At 32.4% G+C, this 20,981-nt stretch overlaps 1 protein-coding gene across 2 annotated transcripts in view; it reads left to right on the top strand.

Annotated features, from left to right (window-relative positions):
- The window catches only part of LOC125068260 (membrane-bound alkaline phosphatase-like), a 35,033-nt gene extending 16,287 nt beyond the window's left edge, over positions 1-18,746 (top strand). The window contains exons 3-8 of one of the 2 annotated variants that reach the window (XM_047677351.1): positions 6,727-6,919; positions 9,694-9,863; positions 15,652-15,822; positions 16,155-16,320; positions 17,213-17,533; positions 18,044-18,746. In XM_047677351.1, the coding sequence (XP_047533307.1) occupies positions 6,727-6,919; positions 9,694-9,863; positions 15,652-15,822; positions 16,155-16,320; positions 17,213-17,533; positions 18,044-18,345 (1,323 nt within the window). In that variant the 3' untranslated portion in view covers positions 18,346-18,746. The remainder of the gene's footprint in view (positions 1-6,726; positions 6,920-9,693; positions 9,864-15,651; positions 15,823-16,154; positions 16,321-17,212; positions 17,534-18,043) is intronic. The other variant, XM_047677350.1, reaches the window with a different exon arrangement.
- The last annotated feature ends 2,235 nt before the right edge of the window (positions 18,747-20,981 follow it).

Here is a 20,981-nt window from a genome sequence, read left to right on the forward strand (position 1 = left end):
TTACGTCATTACAGAATAAGCACTAACACCGTAGTTTCACTTTTACTTGGATCTTTCAGTTAGGTGCAAGTTTATCTTAGTAGGTAATCTTCACAGATTTCATATCCAAGCATATAGTTTTGTTGTGTGGCGTTGTAAGGGCTTATGAACCGGTACAACGAAAATAGAATTTTTGATGCCTATGAACGGTAACCACTTACCATCAGGTGGCTCATATCTAAAAAAGTCTCTAAACACTTATTTACTTATCGATACGATTTTAGACAGTAAAAATCATGGAATAAACAGTATTTGATTGTCATGCACGATAAAATGATAATAATTTAATAGTATTTAATTTACATCGCTGTGTAATTTCATTGTAGGATAAGTATACGTAACTATGTAAATTATGTATACATGGAACCGAGTTGGCCGAGAGGTTTGAAAGCGTGCACCTTAACCGATGATTGCGGGTTCAAACCCAGGCAAACTTTTTTTTATAATTCACCTAGAGCTCGTGATTCGAAGGAAAACATCGTGAGGTAACCTTAATATGACTAATTTCTAAATTCTCGCATTTTATCTCTCTCTCTCTCTCTCTCTCTCTCTCTCTCTCTCAGAGGCGGCGTTCGCCCAGCAGGAAGACATTTACAGGCAGTTGATAAAACTATAGACGTTATAGAAAGGTCGGCGATTGCACTATTTATTGCTTCGATCGTAAAATATATTACACGTCGTTTATTATCATATATTAAGCAATCGAAGCTGTTTTAAATTAATAATCCGTTCAATAATCCCATACTTGATTAAATTATATTTCGAAATGATATTTTTCTTTAAGTTTTTACTAGCTATCCCCATATATGTTGTCCTGTCTTAACTATGAATATTGAATTGGAATAAGTATTAAAAATAATATTTATTATAAAACTTTTTTATTATTCTAATCCTATTTGATACACAACATTCTCGGTTTTATTTTCTGGCGCGTATATAATATGAATAGTTTTGTTGGCAATCCGATTTTGGTTAGAACAGTTACTTTGTTCGTTTAGGTAGTTTTTCTAATGTTTCGCAACTTTCTTAATTTTTTCATTCATTAGAACCTTCTTCTTACAACAAAATAATAATTAGTTTACACGCGATGCCGTGACCAAGGAAAGATAATATAAATAAAAATATTGTTTTTTTTTTTTTAATTTCTATTTGCAGTCTTAGGCTGAAGAGGACATGGCCATGCTCATAGTAGAATAATTAAAAAAAAACTTAGTCAGTAATTTAAATCCATATTATTTAAATTTATAGAATTTTTTTTCTTGCAATGTATAACTAAAGGATTTGGGCAATGACCTTTAAATATGGTTTCAATTATTGGGCGATATTATTTATATAATAATAACCAATCAAAAATTAATGACCTAAATTCCTACTAGTAAATAGATAAAGAACATCAAGTACTGACTGCTGACAGTAAATACTCTTATAAATATATAGTTTTTCCTCAAATAAAACCCCCTGCAACCGGTAGTACAAGATAATAAGCGTTCAATTGTGATAGGCACTGCAGTTAAAAGTATTTTTTTCCTTAACCTTTGAAAAATACATTTATATTTTATAAATAGATTTGTGACACAAAGCAAGTGATTAACAAAATCGCTAATTTAATTTTTTATTGTATTAATAAGACGAAAAAACTATACAAAAATATGTGCATCACAAACGACTTTAAAATAGATATAAAATAAATTTTATGGAAATATTCGTCTTCACTAAAAATTAAGCGTACTTCCGTAAGAAAGGCCATTGGAATCTATGTATACAATTTTATGAACAAATATTTGATAACTACTTTATAGTAAGAATGGTGCGCCCATTGACTGCACTGATGGCATGAGGGCTGATCATTTCGCCCAGAGAATCAAAATTTCGATTCAACGGCAAAATTCTATGTTATGTTTTGTAAATCATTATCATCATTACATTTACATAGTATAAAACAAAGTCGCTTACCGCTGTCCCTATGTATGCTTAGATCAATAAAATTACATAACGGATTTTGATGCGATCTTTTTCAATAGATAGATTGATTCAAGAGGAAAGTTTATATGTATAACACATGCACAATATAGTAGAGATACACCGTAATTTTAAATGTATCTGAAGTGATATCGTAAATAAACACTTTTTTGCGCTCAGTTTGCTAACGCTGGCTGAACACTACGAGATAAATCAAAAAAGTCCGCGATGTTATATGTTCATCTCTTAGAGATAACCCACAATAACCATTTTTTATCCTTTGCTTTTTACGAGAAATAATGGTTTAGTTTCGAAGCGATTTAGAGCAATACAGCATTAATCCTTATCCAATTAAGTACATTAAATACATTGTGAATTTAATATAGATCAATATGGCCCTTTCCCATTTATTATTAAATAAACATAATCCCTGTCTGTCTGCTCTTTCAAGCCGAAATTATAAAATTCGTTACGATATACAAACTATTTTTGAAATATCTGACGTATCTCCAAGCAGAAAATGAGTTTCACATTTGAGGAAATGAAATTACTATTGACATACAAAACAATTGCACAGAATTTTAAGTATATATTTGTTTAGGTAGCCCTTTACGTTTAGGTCCATTGATTTATAAGGATAAAATAGTACTCAATATAAAAATCAGTAAAATACAGTGGTTTGAACGCGTGCATTTTAACCGATGATTTCGGGTTCAAACCCAGGCAGGCACCACTGAAATTTCATGTGCTTAATTTGTGTTTATAATTCATCTCGTGCTCGGCGGTGAAGGAAAACATCGTGAGGAAACCTGCATGTGTCTAATTTCAACGAAATTCTGCCACATGTGTATTCCGCCAACCCGCATTGGAGCAGCGTGGTGGAATATGCTCCAAACCTTCTCCTCAAAGGAGAGGAGGCCTTTATCCCAGTAGTAGGACATTTACGGGCTGCTAATAAAATGCTAATGCAATATAAAAATCTCTTTTAATTTTGGTGAAGCGATGGCGCAGTACCGCCCCAACCGCTTATCATCAGAAGTTTACCAGCCCAGCATAACATAAAAAAGCCACAATAATACTCGTCTTCTTGCTAATGTTACAAAAAAAATCACACCCAATGCTGTAGCATCGTGATTATCATAAAACTCAAACCGGAAAAGTCGGTAAAATTGTGTCGTACGGTTGACAAGCGCGTATCACGTTTAAGGAAATTACAGAGGTCACACGTACTGCTTCAATTATCGTTCGATACAACTCCAAACAAAACATTTCATTTTTTGTCGTGTTATTTTTGATATCGATGAATCGCTTCTAGATAACAATCCATGTTAGACTTAAAAATAATTCTGGATGAATGTCATCGCACAGTTAAAGATACTTACAGCCTAGAAAGCTGAAATTTCAAATATATAAGGTTTATTTTCATCGAGCCGAGATGGCCCAGTGGTTAGAACGCGTGCATCTTCACCGATGATTTCGGGTTCAAACCCAGGCATGCACCACTGAAATTTCATGTGCTTAATTTGTGTTTATAATTCATCTCGTGCTCGGCGGTGAAGGAAAACATCGTGAGGAAACCTGCATGTGTCTAATTTCAACGAAATTCTGCCACATGTGTATTCCGCCAACCCGCATTGGAGCAGCGTGGTGGAATATGCTCCAAACCTTCTCCTCAAAGGGAGAGGAGGCCTTTATCCCAGCAGTGGGACATTTACGGGCTGCTAATGTATATATGTATAAAATATGTTTCATCATTACGCGTGAGAAATGGGAGTTGTAAAAATTTTACGTACGAAGTACGAAGTCAAGCTAGTGAGGTATTCTGCGATTTATATGATATTTTTTGAACAGCCTCATAGGAATAACTTCTAAGTTATAAGCGATACGAGCCGATAAAAAAATATTGGAATAGTCCGAAAACAGGTTGGTTTTGCGCTTGAACACTTATCAGTCTAGCAGATTCGGCTATTGAATACTTGCCCTTGCCTGAATACTAATTAGGTGGACCAATAGCTCATCGTTTTTCATATTTTGAAGAACATATACAAGAATTTGACTATTTCACACAACAACTCAAGTAACAAAAGTACGTTTACGCGCAATGAATTACAAAATTTAAAACAAACAAACAAAAAATATTGGAGATAAACTCTATCCCTCCCTTTCACTCTTTTTAGCTCTTTGTCTGACTGGAGATGTATATATAAGTCTCAATGAAAAGTGAAAATTAGCATGACACCAAACCGTGAACTATTAAAAGGTCAATCACCTTAAAGGGTTTTTTGATCTTAACAAAATATAATATTTTACCACATTACAAAGTCTTTGGTATTTTGTAATCTATTTTAATTCTATACCAACATTAAAAATACAAAGGTTTAATCGCCTATCTGCTCTTTCACAACTTAACCATTTTTGATGAAATTTTGTATGAACGAAGCTTGAACCCCAAGGCAGGACATAGGGTTACTTTTCTTTACCTTATACACGACAACAAGACTCTCCCTCTCTAACATGCTGGTAAAGTCGTGAGCGAAAAATAGTACCAAATAAAATAATCTCTTATATTAATACCGTAAGCCGATTTTTGTCCCAGTGATTATGGGACGATAGCTGCACACAATAAAACGGTTATGGTCTTATTTTGAAGAACTTCAGCCGTAGAGAAAAATAAAGAAGATCCTCGGTTGCAATTTATTAAATTGTTACACTTTAACAGAGAATTAATTTAAGAGAGGGGAAAATAAGGTACTGGCCGGTTTAAATCAAAATTAAAAATTTACTTTTTTCAAGTAGGCTTCTACAATTTGAATTATGAATTAGGCACTTTTGAATCGTCATCAACGTAACGTAACGTAACAAACTATATTATGTGAAGCTCCCATCGGTTCGGAATGCAGATTCTAACGAGAAGAACCGGCAAGAAGCTGAGTAGTTTCTCTTTTGCAACATTTAAAAATACAAAGTTAGAGAGCGGTACTACGTATGTATAAGAAAAAATATTTAAAAGTTAATGTAAATTGTTATCGAAAATCTCTATTTCTAACTGAACTAATGTATAATATTTGATATTAAAAAAAATAATTTAAAAGAGGTTTCATCATTTTGGTGCCAAATGTGACTCCCAGTTTACTATGAAATCAAAAACAAAACCTGTCATAGGTTTCAAAATTCCTAAAATTCTGTTGAATAAACGCGAGAGAACCCACTAGTAAATATGAATGGACCTACGGTTACGATACTAGTACGGCTTCTACTCAATGCTTAAAATATATAAAAAACTGTTCTTACGAATAATCAAAGTGAGCGTGAATTTTACTACGCTGTTGACCTATACAATAAATATTACGAAATTATAAACTTAATTGCAAGATTTCGCAAAGAAATAAGATATAAAAAATATCAAGACTTTTGTTTTTATTATAAGTTTTTTAAACTTAAGTGCAACTCTACTTTCAATTCCCGATTTCCTCTTACAACAGTGTTGTAATGGAAATCCCAAACTATATGTTTCATATAGACCTTTTTCTCCCTCTGAGTTTATGTGTGTGTGCAGTGTGAGTATATGCGTAGAGTACGTAATGAATATGAATGTTATTTTACGATCTTTGTCAGCAGCAAGTTCGTTTATCGTCATTTTTTTTAATTACTTTAATCAGATATCCAGATCTATTATCGATGACATAATAACTTTTAATCAACCCAGGCTTTGGTATAGGATTCTCTTCTCTGTAGGTATTTATTACAATGTTTTTCTTTTATTAAGATTTATTAACCAAAAATTCCTACACATTTAAAATAAAACCCCGGAAACCTTTTTAATCACATTGACAGCGAACAACTTGACACAATGATAGGAAGGAAACTCTATAGGAAATTACTAGACAGTTAATTGTTAGACCGTCTACAAACCCCAAGGTTGATTAGACAATGATCTTGACATAGGAAGATGGACGGGCATTCTTACTTAAATTCTAAATGCTAATGAATATCCATCATGAAAAACAAAGACAAAAATGCTGCTGTCAAAAGTAATTTTAACTGTCTATAAAATAAAAATACTTGTCATCAATCGTCGCCCGTGGCTTGGCTCGCGTTTACGGGTTGATCGTCAGTTGTAAAGCACAAAAAGAAGCCTATTCATTGGAGTTCAAGTTTTCTTCAAAACGAATTTCATCATATTTGCTTCACTGATGAAAGTGAAAGAGCAACAGATAGACAGAGAGAGTTACTTTCTCATTTATAATATTAGTACAGATAAGTAATATTTCTATACCATTTACATGATCACCTTGGATCTTCTCTGTTATTATGTAAATCATTTGTATTTATTTTGTGCATTTTTTTTGGCACGTAAAGCTTAGTGGTTATTTTCACTGATTGACACCAGCTCTGCAATAATTAAATATAATTTCTCATATCGTCAAAGGGTCGCTAATCATGAGAAATGCTCTAGCTTTCTAACCCTTTAAACTGGAACATACCAATAATAATCAGTGATGTTTAGTGGTAAAATAATACTCATGTATTGGTATCCATTAAGACGATATTTGTACTAGACTCCAAGTTTTGCTAAGTTTCTCTTTAGTTTCAAAAATATTGGGATAGATTTGAAGATAGAAAATTGAATTTAGCACCAATGTCTTTTAAAAATAAGTTGTGACTTGGAAATAAGAGACTTAAGAAATATTACATAATTAACAGTGTTCTTTTTTTGTGTCCTTCTAGACTTACTGCATAGACGCTCAAGTGCCAGATTCAGCTTGTACCGCTACATCCTACCTCACAGGAGTTAAGACCAAGTATGGAGTCATTGGTCTGGATGGCAACGTTACTAGAGGTTCCTGCTACTCGCAACTACATAAAGGCAACTGGTCACCGTCTATTGGACAGTGGGCGTTGGCGAATGGATTGGATGTTGGTGTGTACTTTAAAATCCTCATTTTTTTAATTTAATGTCTAGTCGCCATCCTTTTTGTATGAATGTCGTAGGATTCCGTATTCAAATCGTGGTTTAGTAGAAATTAATTTGATTGGGCTGTTCTCTTAATCCTCAGTAATAAACTGGAGTTTAGAAGTTAGCATTGTTACTGTTACTGTGAGTCTTAGAAAATATTTTAAATAGCTGGCGAGATCTTTCTCTGGTCGATCGTATCAGTTTGTCATTCTATCGAACTATGGCTTAAGGGAATTGAGTAACAAAATAACGAAACAAACAAATCAAAATATTCTTTATTCGGATAGATTTTTTCAAGCTCTTTGAGTTATCATTTTACACAATGGTATTAAATGTAAAGCTAGGGTTCACGATATAGATTCTCTTTTCCAACACTTGAAATTAATAATTATGTCAATCTAATACAATTAAAATTAAATACACATATCATGCCTGTAAGTCATTAGTACTAGCACCACGTTTTTTTTATCATCTTTATACATGTATCTATATAAATTTATTAACCAAATTTTCGTAATTAGCAGTATAAACGAACTCAATATTCAAATTTATAAAAAATAATGAAATTACAATTAGAATTGTTTTAAAGATAATAAGTCATGTTAATTTTTCTGATAACACCAATAGAACTAGAATGATATTTTTAAATGTTTGTCTAACACGTAGTGTTATCATGTGCAAATATTTAAATTGAATGTAAATATATTCTGTAAAAAATACTCGACTCATATTGTATAAAAAAGAAACATTTTTAAATATATGTACCAAAAAATCATGTTTTACAGTCAAATAAGATGATGAACTTCGGAATCGGAGATAAGTATTTGTTTTGGTATAATTATGTCTGACGATTAAACTTAAAGGCGATAAGATAGCTATGCAGGATATTATAGCGCACATCAACAGCCTGTAAAATTCCCACTGCTGGGCTAAGGCCTCCTCTCCCTTTGAGGAGAAGGCTTGAATCATATTCCACCACGCTGCTCCAATGCGGGTTAGTAGATATACATGTGGCAGAATTTCGTTGATATTAGATACATGCAGGTTTCCTCACGATGTTTTCCTTCACCGCCGAGCACGAGATGAATTTTAAACAATTAAAAAAGTTAAGCACATGAAAATTTAGTGGTGCTTGCCTGGGTGTACGAATACAGATGTACAATTCCGTCGTTTAGGATTCAGGTGTTGAATCAATCACGGGCCTTGCTTATCAAGTATCGTAAGTTTTAATTTTCAAGATCAGGAGCCAAAAACGTTGGTTCAAGAGCTGATAATCTTAACTTAGATTAACACATAAATTGTATACCGATGATATAACGAGAACTAAGATTCAGTCAGAATTTTAAGCGTAACCATTTTTTTATTTTCTTCACACTCGAGTGAACAGTCATTGAACTGTTCTGTGTCACGGTGAATTACGACTTTGTATGATTATAAAAAAACCTTATCAATACTTTTCGTCCGTAAGTATCATGTACTAGATTTTTTTTTTATATTAAACTAGTACCTATTCTAAGCATTTTAATTAATAGAAAAATACTGTTGATTAAAAGAAAAAATATGATAATGATGTCTACCTGACCAATTTAGGCCAGGTTGGAAACGGAAAGGAGACTCAAGGAGTCATTTTAAAGTTAAAACCTAAGTGCCTCCGATATGATGACAAATCCAGCACGCTTGGAAATAATTCAGGCACAAGACAAATGGTATTAAGATCCATTCCAAGTGTTTAGAAAATTGCTGACAGAGGAACTGAACAGATGGTTATTGGTCTAACTAGGACTTCAAGATTGACTTCATAATCTTTGAACTAGACCAATGAAATAGCCAAAATCTTTAAAAATAATGAAATCGTCAAAATAATCTTTTATGCCAGTAAAATAAGCCGTACTACTATACCAAAGATGCGAGAACTCATTGTGGCTGTCAAGTCGTATCGCGATTGTCCACGATGACGTATCAAGTATGGATGGATGATTTCAATAGTCAATTACTGTAAATCAGTTGTCCATATTAATCCTGTTTAATTACATTTTTTCTATATATAGTTTGGAATGTGTACTGTCGAACTATACCTTGATGACACTTAGTTTTAAACAATGATACGAAAAAAACTACCTTCAACCCAAAATTGACCATTCTTTTTCAGATTGGTATTACTAAGAACTTCGATTAAGCGTGTAATTCAAGATTTTGTGTTATCCTTAATTTTTTTAGCTATTCGGACTGACATTTAGGAAGTTAAGAGTTTCCAAGTGACTTATTTTTTAAAACTTGTTCGCGGATACTTCGTTATTATTCACGTCTTTTTTCAACTGTTCTTTCGAATTCCAAAATCTCTTCACTGTTTGAAATGCCAAATATTTTTTTAGTGTATGATTGGAATTTTGCTCTTTGGAAGGTTTGTAATTGGTAGTGGTACTTAACCCACACATCATATATTCTATCGTCAAGCAGCAAAATTTAGTACAGTTGATTTCCGGTTTAAAGGCTGAGTGAGTCAATGTAAATACAGGCACAAGGGACAGAACATATTAGCTCCCAATATTATCTTACACTTACCATTACCTATAGTATAAAAAATATATATATCTGTGGTATAAAATAAAAAAAAAAATTAAACTTATTAACATCCACCAGGTAACAAGAATTTATTAAGTAATGAGTACTTCAAGTAAAGTAATTGGTTATATATGAAACTCCATAAAAGTAATACAATTCCTTCTCCATGTCTTAAGGTCTCGTTACTACCACTCGTGTGACCCACGCCTCACCGGCTGGGATGTACGCCCACACATCCGAGAGGAACTGGGAGTCAGACGCAGATGTTCCTGCTGAGTGTCTGAGCCTAGGGTGCAAGGACATAGCCTATCAGCTGATCACGAGCAACCCTGGCAGGCAATTTAAGGTATTTATTTAGCTTTCTTGAACAAATTACAGGACACCAAATACAAATGTGAAAGTAACTCTCTTTGTCTATATGTTACGCCTCTACGGGTAAACAACTAAACCAAATATTATGACATTTGGTGTTAACCCCAAATATCGTAAAGATTTTTAGCTAATACCTAAAATCTAGCAACGGCGGGCGAAACCGCAGGCGAAATCTAGTGATTTATATAATTAAAAAGAGTACGTTTATTTTGTATTTAGCGTTACTCTTATCTTGTTTACGTATAAGTACACAGTAATTATTCAAGTCATTCATTCTTTTTTAATGGCTGAAGGTATAAATATTACAAAACACTGACATATTTTTTTCTTCCATGTAATTCTATTAAGATTTATTTCCTTCTAGCCGCGTTCCAAATTTAAATATGCCTTAAAACGTGTCACATTATGTTGTGTACATGCGTTACATGCCTATATTTTTTAATACATATAAATCCTTATTATTTATATTAATGTTAAGAAATATTTTTGTGAAAATTATTAAAAAAAACGATGTCATTTTTGTGACATAAAATTATATATTAAAACAAAATTTTTACATGTGACAGAAATATTTTTTTAAATATAAATTCTAAATAAAAATAAATCAATGCAATGAACCTCCTTTTAAAATTTGACAAGTAAATAGCAATAGTAATAAAAAAAATATATAAATAGCTTTAACATATTATATACGAATGAATTATTGACTAAACTGAAACTGTCTCGTACAGTTATTATATCATAATGATTGATAGGATTTAAGTGTTAGTAGTTATCTTACTATCACTAGATTAAATGACTAGGCTAATGGCTAATTTGATTTGTATTCATTTGACAATAAATTCTATTTTTAAAAGGCTTTTTAAACTCATACATATTGGAATGACTTGGACTAAATGCTTTGAGTGATAATTGCCGTAATTGTTTTGTAAAAAATAAAACGAAAATAAAAGGTTTAGACGCAATTGTTTTGTAATACATTTATACCAAGTACAAAATACATAATTACAAGTAATGTACAATGTATCGAAACACATATACACGTATATCACATAGAACGAAGCATACAGCTGTAAAAGATTATCGTTAAAATTTACATAAAAACACAAAGGAATTCATTTTCTACCGTGAACGATTCACCGTGACAAAACGACTTACATTTTGAAAATAATAACTTGAAATAACATTACATCCAGATTTATATTTTAACATTGTACATATAATTGTCCATTCACTATCCGACAGTGATGAAACAATGGGCGGGGTACGTGGCCAAAACAAAAACAAGATATTGTTTCTCGTATGTTCGACGTTCGTCCTTCAATATATCGTTTTATGGAGACCCTATTTCTATCCGTGTGCCGAGATGGGTTTTGAATTTATATATACATCACATCTAGTTAGATGGTAATCTGTCGAAATATCGTGCCCCAAGAATAAAATTCTGCCAAATATTTATCCTGCTATTTATTTTTTATTTTTATGTAATAGGTAGGCGGGCGGCGAATGGGCCACCTGATGTTAAGTGGTCACCACCGCCCACAGATATTAGCGCTGTTAAAAATAATAATCCGCCAATGTGCCACCAACCTTGGGAACTAAGATGTAATTTATACATGTAGTTACATTGGCTCACTCATGTTTCAAGCCGGAACACAACAATACCAATTATTGCTGCTTGGCGGCAGAAGTGGGTGGTACCCAGACGGGTTTGCTCAAAACCCTACCACCAAGTAACTGATTCCCTCACAAATTCCAAACATACTCAGGACAGGCGAACCTTTGTCTAATAGAAAGCTTTTCTATTACTGATCTTACTGTTATATCGTTATTATTTATAAATGCTGAAAAATAATATTAATTATGTATTTCTTAGCGTTCTGTATGTATTAACATAATACAAAACGAATTTAAAAAATAACCGACAATTGTTATTTGAATTATTTATTATTTGAATATTAAATATTAATTTAAACGTTAAAACGTTTAATTTAAATAATTACATATTTCCAATAAAGATTTATTGTAATTAATTCATTAGTTTTCCATAACACAAGCGCTTTAGCTACTTACATTGGGATCAGAGTAATGTATGTGATGTTGTCCAATATTTATTTACTTAGTTTCCTCGTGCAGAGACACGCTATAATCAATTTGACAACCGGTACGAAACTTAGACCACAATCTATGCAGCGAACTATCTAGCAGAATATCCGTTTACGCAGAATATGTAATAGAGTAAACTCTTAGTTCACATACAAGAAGCACTCTCTATTTCATGGACTTCAAAGTCCGATGAAAATCCGAGACAGGATATTCATCACGCCAGTGTCCAAAGCGAGCAAAATATACTTTATTCAAGTAGGCACCATATTTGTACTAAGCAAGACTAGTTTTCACTTGGCGGTAGGGCTTTGTGCAAGCCTGTCTGGGTAGGTACCATCCACTCATCAGATATTCTACCGCCAAACAGCAGTACTCAGTATTGTTGTGATCCGGTTTGAAGGGTGAGTGATCCAGTATAACTACAGGCACAAGGGACGTAACATCTTAGTTACCAAGGTTGGTGGCGCATTGGTGATGTAAGGTATGGTTAATATTTCTTACAACGCCTTATCTATGGGCGGCGTTGACCACTTAACATCAGGTGGCCCATTTGCTCGTCCGCCTGCCAATATCATGAAAAAAAAGTTTATGTGTGCAATTTCGCGTTATAGTGGTTTATCGTCGGATATTCGGCATCAAAGTATACTTATGTCCTTTATTGGAGTTCAAACTTGATTCATGCGAAATTTAATATAATTCGGTTCCATGATTTTGTCGTGATAGCGCTTCAGGCAAATAATCAGACAGAGATACTTTTGCATGTATAAAATTAGTATTGACTGTATTTAATGTAAAACTACAGCTTGGAATGTAGATTCTACCGCAAGAATCAGCGTAAACTAAGTATATTTTCCATCAGTTAAATAACATACGTCATCAAAATAAAAATCAATATATCATGACTGACTTGTAATTCGGAGCTGCTGGTGATTAAGTGACATACTGTTAATTTCCCACCGCTGGGCTAAGATCCCTCTCCTCTTCAGGCAAAGGTCATTATGATGCTGCAATTCGAGATTATCGCTAAACACATGACGTTGCACGTGCAGGTTTTCTTCAGCGCCGATTACACCGTATATGTAAACGCTAATTTTGCACGCGAAAATTCGGTGAAGCTTATCCTTATTAAGTTCAACGAGTAATTATTAAAAAAACCTAATAACTGGATTTGAATCCATTATCTAACATTACCTTGTAAACGGTCAATTAGAGCTAGCTAGACCACAGAGACAATTCCATAATTATAGTATGCTTTTTACGAATAAAAAATTTTACTAATTACGCACAAGCTACCTTCAAGGAAAAATATTTCATAGACAAATACATTACTTTCAAACACTAAACCACTTAAACAAATGATAAGTATGTACTTAAAATGTACATTGTCTTGTTTTGAAAAGAATCATAACATAACATAACATAATTATTCAAGTAACATATCGTATAAAGTTATTTATACAAATGTACATTTATTTAACGTTTATTTTGGGTGGGTCGCCTGATGGCAAGTGGTCACCACTGTCTATAGACATTGGTGCCGTAAGATATTTTAAACACATCTTTTACTTGGTGGTAGGGCTTTGTGCAAGCCCGTCTGGGTAGGTACCACCCACTCATTAGATATTCTACCGCCAAATAACAGTACACTGTATTGTTGTGTTCTGGTTAGAAGGGTGAGTGAGCCAGTGTAATCACAGGCACAAGGGACATAACATCTTAGTTCCCAAGGTTGGTGGCGCATAGGTGATGTAAGGAATGGTTAATATTTCTTACAGCGCCTTTGTCTATAGGCGGTTGTGACCACTAACCATCAGGTGGCCCATATGCTCGTTCGCCAACCAATGCCATAAAAAAAAACACCACCACCAACCTTAGGATGTTAAGTCTTTCATGTCTGTAGTTTCAATGGCTGACCTTCAAACTGGAACACAACAAAACTAAGTATTGCCGCTTGGCGGTAGATTCTATGATAACCGGGTGCAATATCTACCCAGATTAAATAAACTATTTTCATTCAATTGAATCCGCGACGATTCGAAAGTTTGTAGGAGCGTTCATAGTTAAAACATACTTTGATTTAATCCCAAAGTATCAACGTCTTGAATGCTACGTCATCGTCGATACGATTGTCAATTCATCATCTATGCAAAATAACATGGTCTTTATCGGTGATTACATTTAATTAGATGTGAGGATCGTTCGTGTATTCTTCGTCTCGTGTTCCATTGGCGTGACGTAATATAAGTACAATATACAATATGTCCATTTGAAATAAATTAACGTAATAAATACACATACCTATATTATCGTAAATAATGATTTTTCTGATCAATGATATTTTATAGCTAGCGATACGTTGCCGTGACGTAATATAAAACAATCCTCCGCGTCTGTCTGTCTGTCTAAACGCGTTAAATCCTAAAATAAACTGGTTGCTTTTAACTCGAGTTAAAGTGCAAAAAATAGGTTCGTCAAGGCGTTTGAGCAAACACAATAAGATTATATGAAGCTGACAATTAGGAAACTGAAATATTCTGTTTAAATTTAAAATAATCTGAAATTTAGTTTGTATTTAGCCAGGTTTAAATTACCTGAGAGATAACACTATTTACTATTCTAAAGCTTTACTCATAGTGTTATTAAAATACGTAAATAGCTTATTTTTATAACATTAATTCATTTGTTTATAAAATCAGTATTGACAAAGATTAATGACTTATGTATTTAATACTTTATTATAAAGAAAGAATTTTAAATATAAAACATGTGAAAAAAGAACTTATTATAAAGGCAAACTCAAGCAAGGAAAGCAAGGAATAATCCTTGAATATATTTCTTGAACAACACTAAAGTATGAAAAGATAAAAAAGACATAAGTAACATTTGTTACTTATGTCTTTTTTATCTTTGTATTTTCATGGAATTTTACAGACATCTACTATCAAATACAAGCGTTAAGATAAAGTAACTAACTAATTAATTTCAAGTGCATAATATTATTAAAATTTTAATTAGTATTATCTCTGATAATGTTACTCGTGTCCCAATGATAACAATACACTTAAAAGCCGCAAGATGTACCCATTGAAATATGTATGTTTATCAAATAAATAAACAGCTAAATGCTTGGAAATTAATATATTTCTAGATGAACACTTGGGGCCAATATTGGTATTAATTTGGCCAATATATATATATATCCCGCTGAGTTTCTTTCGCCGGTTCTTCTCAGGTCCGAGGCGTCAAATTCCGAACCGGTGGTAGATTTTTGATTATCAATAAGCAAGTGTAAACACTTCTATATTGAATAAATATTTTTGACTTTGACTTTGACTTGGATTCTTTAAGATGTAGTTGTTTTAAAGGCTTAGTGCAAACCCTTTTGGATAGATACCACCCATTTATCATTTATTCCACCGCCAAGCTGTAATACTTACTATTATTGTTGTGTTCTAATTTAAAGCGTCATATCATCTTAATTCCCAAGGTTGGTGGCGCATTGGCAATGTTAGGAATGACCAATATTGTTTACAGTGCTAATGTCTATGGGCGGTGGTGACCACTTACCATCAGATTGCCAGTCCGCTTACATATGCTATAAAAAGGAGTATTTACTATTTCAACATGTGTAATCGTATACGTTTTTATTATTTCAGGTGATAATGGGAGGTGGGCGTCGCGAGTTCACGCCAAACGTTACAAACCCTTTAACCAACAGTACTGGCAAACGTCTAGATGGCATTGACCTGATTGACCTCTGGCATGAAGATAAAGTTGACTTAAATGTCACCCACCAGTACGTTACAGACAGAAGTGAGCTGATGAAGGTAGGATTTTGATACATATTACGAGTGTACATTAACTGTCTTTTTTTAACAGACCATTGGTATACATGTGTGTATACAAGTGGTCATTATAATTCACACACACTTGCATCTTGGTAGAACTGGCGAATAAAGTTCAGAAACATTTGTATTACGTAATATTAACCAACCTTTACGGTGAAAATTTTCCTGAACTAGCCATTTCTTTGAATTATAAAATTGAATACTTTAGAACAATTTCAAGATTTTCATGTAAAATATTTGTTGTATTACAAAACGACGTTTAACTCCGTGCCATTGATAATATTACTTAGTTTTCATCAAATAATTTTCAGGTCTTCAATTCAGATGACTTGCCCGAATATCTTCTTGGCCTGTTCCAAAACGACCACATGGACTATCACTTGAAGGCCAATAATCAGCCAACGCTAGAAGAAATGGTAGAAGTAGCTATAAAGATGCTGAGCAGAAACGAAAAGGGATACTTTTTGTTTGTGGAAGGTAATAGAACGCATTCGGCATGTCCGATCATAAAATTTGTAGACGCCTGTTACTCATAAATATTTGAAAACAAAATTTTATTGAAATTTATCTGACTAATTTATCAAATTAGATCAACTTGACAACTTAACATTGCTGTGTTCTGGTTGGGAGGGTGAGTGAGCCCGTTTACCGTCTAACCGATAAATAGGCCAGTATTGGTGAATGGTAGAAATGGTTGTTCTTACGAAGCAAATGCCGATTGAAGGCGGTTGATCGTCCGCCGACCTATTAGTAGTATTAAAAATAATTTGTACTAATTGTACTTAAATCGATTTAAATTAGGTCCATACTCTTTTGATAGTGATTTTAAAGACAAACATTCTGAACATCCAGTTTCAGGTTCTTTTTATTATCTTATAGTAAATAGCAGAAAGCATATTCCGAGCGGAAACAATTACGTTGTTATTAAAAAGTACGAGTAGCTGTCTCATATTTGTTTTCCTCGTTGATAAAAATTTAACATTGAACAAGACCAAGACCCAGTTAACGTAACACGCAGTTCCTGTTTACTTTGTATTATATATATAAAGTTTTATAACTGTTTGAGTAAAGATTATTGGAAAAAAAATTACTACACGATTCGTCAAACGATTTTGTTCGAGTAATTGTGAAACAGACACGAAAAAATATTTTTTAATCATAGATTTACTACTATACATAATGGCATATACATTATTATTTAACAATTTAACACTGCAGAACAAAATATTCCAAGCATGCCCGTCCACTTGTTCTCACCTCACACTTCACACCGCTACACTAGCGCCTCGTCTTCAACACGCGCTCTTCAATTCACTTCACTTTAGTCTGTATGATAAATTAATATATTCTATAATATTTTATATTCTAGGTGGCAGAATAGATCACGCCCATCATGACAGCTACGCTCATTTAGCACTGGATGAAACTGTTGAATATGCTAAAGCCGTTAAGAAAGCTAAAGAACTAACAAATGAAGCAGAAACTCTCATTGTCGTATCTTCAGATCACGCACACACAATGACAGTAGCCGGTTACCCATCAAGGGGTAATGATATCCTAGGGGTTGTTGATACAGCTAAAGGAGCTGATGGTGTACCATATACCACTCTAAGTTATGCTAACGGAAAAGCCACGTCCTTTAATGAAGAAGGAAGGATTGATGTGACATTACATAGTGAATTTTCCAATCGTAAGTCCAATAGTCTAATTAAATGTCCAAGCCCAATTATTACAACGGAATGAGTTTTTCAGAGGCTTGACATTGGTCGCCAACCTAATATTTATGGAGCGTACTTAAATTTTTTTTAAATTAATTTGTTACTTCTATTTAAATACCATCTTTATTAATCAACCACGCCTTAACCTGCTTTTGAATGACCAATAAATATATCATTAATTTAAAGAAATTAAAATTTGATATATCTAAGAATATGATTGAAAGTTTTGAATTTCAACCTCTTTTCTTTTCCTTGATATTTACAAAGGTAAATTACTATTATAATCTTGAATTCATCTTCTAATTTTACAGGATCTAAAATTTCAATGTGAATAATAGGCTTAGCACGAGATAATCACGAATTAAATCCTTTTCATAGATTCATACTATAATTTAAAATCTATTCAAAATTTTATCTGCTTATAATATATAATTAAGAAGACAACAGCATTTTCATATTAAAACTAAATATTTGAATTCCAGGTGAGTTGGAATATTCATATCCCAGCTTAGTTCCTCTGGACTCAGAAACGCACGGAGGTGAGGACGTCGCCGTGTTTGCCAGTGGACCTTGGCAGCATTTATTCACATCTAGCTACGAACAATCCGTCATACCACACATGATGGCATATGCAATGTGCTTGGGTGACAATCCCCATGAGAATTGTATGCCAAAACATCGAAGAGCATTCTGGACCAGTAACGGATTTAATATGAGACCAAATAAGTATTATTTATTAAGTTTATGTGCTGTGATATTATTAGTTAGTAAAATATATATGTAGTTATTTTGTTTTTAGGCATGATACTTAATTTATTTTATAATACCTAAGAGAACTGTTATTTGCCGGTCTATATATTAAACTAAATGCCTTGCCGCCCCCCCCCTCCTTTTAAGTCAAAATACATACCAAGTAAACCCTCTCTGAAAACTATATAATTTTTGCTTTCTAGGCTGTAGAGTTGTCTGTGCGTTGATAGCCAGTCAGGACAAATATTTTTTTAGGTAGATATTGAATCCATATCCAAATGTATGGGTAAATTTTTAGTTTCAAAATAATACGTATTTTTTGCAAAATAAATACTGATCTTAAAATTTCAACAGCACTGTTTTTTTTATAAGGATGTTTAAAAATGTGTGATATTATTATTGCGATTAATCGCAATTATTCCATTTATTTGTAAGTTTTAATATTTTGACTTAGCATTTATATACTTACTTTTATTATTTATTTATTATATATAAATATATATATATATATATATATCGAAATAAGTAGGTTAGTTAAAAACCTAACTTATGTGAAAATACCTTGTTTTGTTCAATGTATAGTACAAAATATAATTTGTATTAATTAAAATGATATTACATAAAAGTCTCTATTTTGTATGAGCTGGTTAAATTATTTACACGAAAATTTAAAGAGGCTTTGAATATAAAATAAAAAAAAAAAAATTATTTATGTATTATCACGTATTGATATTATTATTTTTGTTTATCTCTATGGACTACATTAAAGTTTTAAATTTTTTTTGTTTGTCTTTCGTATACAGCATCACTTTAATATTGTAAATAAAAACTGTATGTACTGTTTCCTTATACAAATGGCCATATATAATAATTTTATAATTATAATAACTTCAATGTTCATGTTGTGTGATCCATTTTGTTAATAGTATTATTGTTATACAATTTTAATATTAAATATATTAAATTTATTTGTTTTTTTTTTTTTTTTTAACACTTGAATTAAAATACTTTTAGCATTGTGTTATTTGTCACATGTATATAAGGTTTTATATAATATTATTTAGACATTTTTTGTTATTGTTTTAATGCACACTTTTTTAATAACAATTTTATTCCTAACATATATTTATTCTCACACGTTAAATTCCTTTTCATTTAAATTAAATGTATAATAGCGCCATCTCTCATCTAGTTACGTAATGCATTACACATACGTATAAGTTAAGTAATAGTTCAATAATATGCAAACAGATGGCGTTGTAAGATAAAAAGTATCTTTAAAATTTATCCCTACAGCGATTCTTTACCAATGGAACAAGATATCTTTTAGTTTTGTATATGTTAACCTATAGCTATGTAATATCATATAATTTACTCATATACTTAATATTTATTAAATATATTTATTGAATCATTATTGAACCACAATTTATTGAGGAAGGATGTGCCATTTTGTTATCAGACTAATATATTAGGCGTCAAAGTGAATCTCTCTGTATGTCTGATACCAAATCCCAACTTAAACACTGAATACAAATTTAATTTCTTCCTTAAAATTAAATTACGATTCAGTGCTTAGGTTTTCTATATGTAACTTGCATAGTGACATAAGCATAATCCTCTTAATATTATAAATGTGAAAGTTTGCATGGATGGATGTTTGTTAGTCGATGACCTAAGAATAGCTGAACGGATCTCAAAGAAATTTGGTACAATAAAACGCCCATATACACCGAGGCTTTAAGAAATGTTCAATATCCCTAACATTCCCTATATGCTACCAAACTTGGGAATTAAGATCTACATACATATATCCCTTAGTACTGGCTTGAACACACTTCACAAACCAGAAGAAACACCTGATAAAAACTATAAAATAAAAAATAATATTTTTTTATAGGCATAATAATTAATCAGTTCTAACATTGAGTGGTATACGTGGTCGGAGGTAATTTTTGGGTTAGGATTTTTTTTTAATTGTGTTAAAATATATGTACACGCAGATGTGTTACAAATCGGATTAACCCGGAATAATAAGGGACACAACCGCGCGTTGGGTCAGCTGTTTATAATGTAAGTGATTCGATCACAGAGGAATGAATAGAGTCGATATGCAAACAATTTACTTTCCTTTTTTAAGATATACGCCTTTGAGTGCAATGAGAATGAAAATGGCGATGTCTAATTTTTATATTGCTGCTGTCGCTACTCTTATAATAGTGGAGAATGATACGTTTATTTTAGTAATTATTAAATTGTTAACTAACAGTATTTTTCGTAGAAAAACTACGAAAATCTACCTTAAATCCTCTTCTCCAAAGGTATAAAATAGCAAAAAAAAAACAGTTGAATTCAATCGCTATCACAACTAACCGATACAGCAACGGGTAGTGGTAAAATACCGTCTGAATTAAAATACTTTTAAAGTGAATAGTTTTATTTTTTTTCATTTTTTTTTGCATATTGGCATCCAACGAATTCATCTACATTGACAAATTACATAGCTATTTTGCATTATAATTTTTCTTTGACGATAACTTCACAATTGCATTCATCACTTTTATGTAGTAATAACGACTCCACGCCTCTACTGTTCAACCGAAATTGCACTTTTAAATGACATGAAAGGAACATTCCCGCCAGTTTAATAGTAACCGTTGAAGTGTTTAA

The sequence above is a fragment of the Vanessa atalanta genome, chromosome 13 (assembly GCF_905147765.1).
Source record: "Vanessa atalanta chromosome 13, ilVanAtal1.2, whole genome shotgun sequence".
NCBI classification, from domain to species: domain Eukaryota; kingdom Metazoa; phylum Arthropoda; class Insecta; order Lepidoptera; family Nymphalidae; genus Vanessa; species Vanessa atalanta.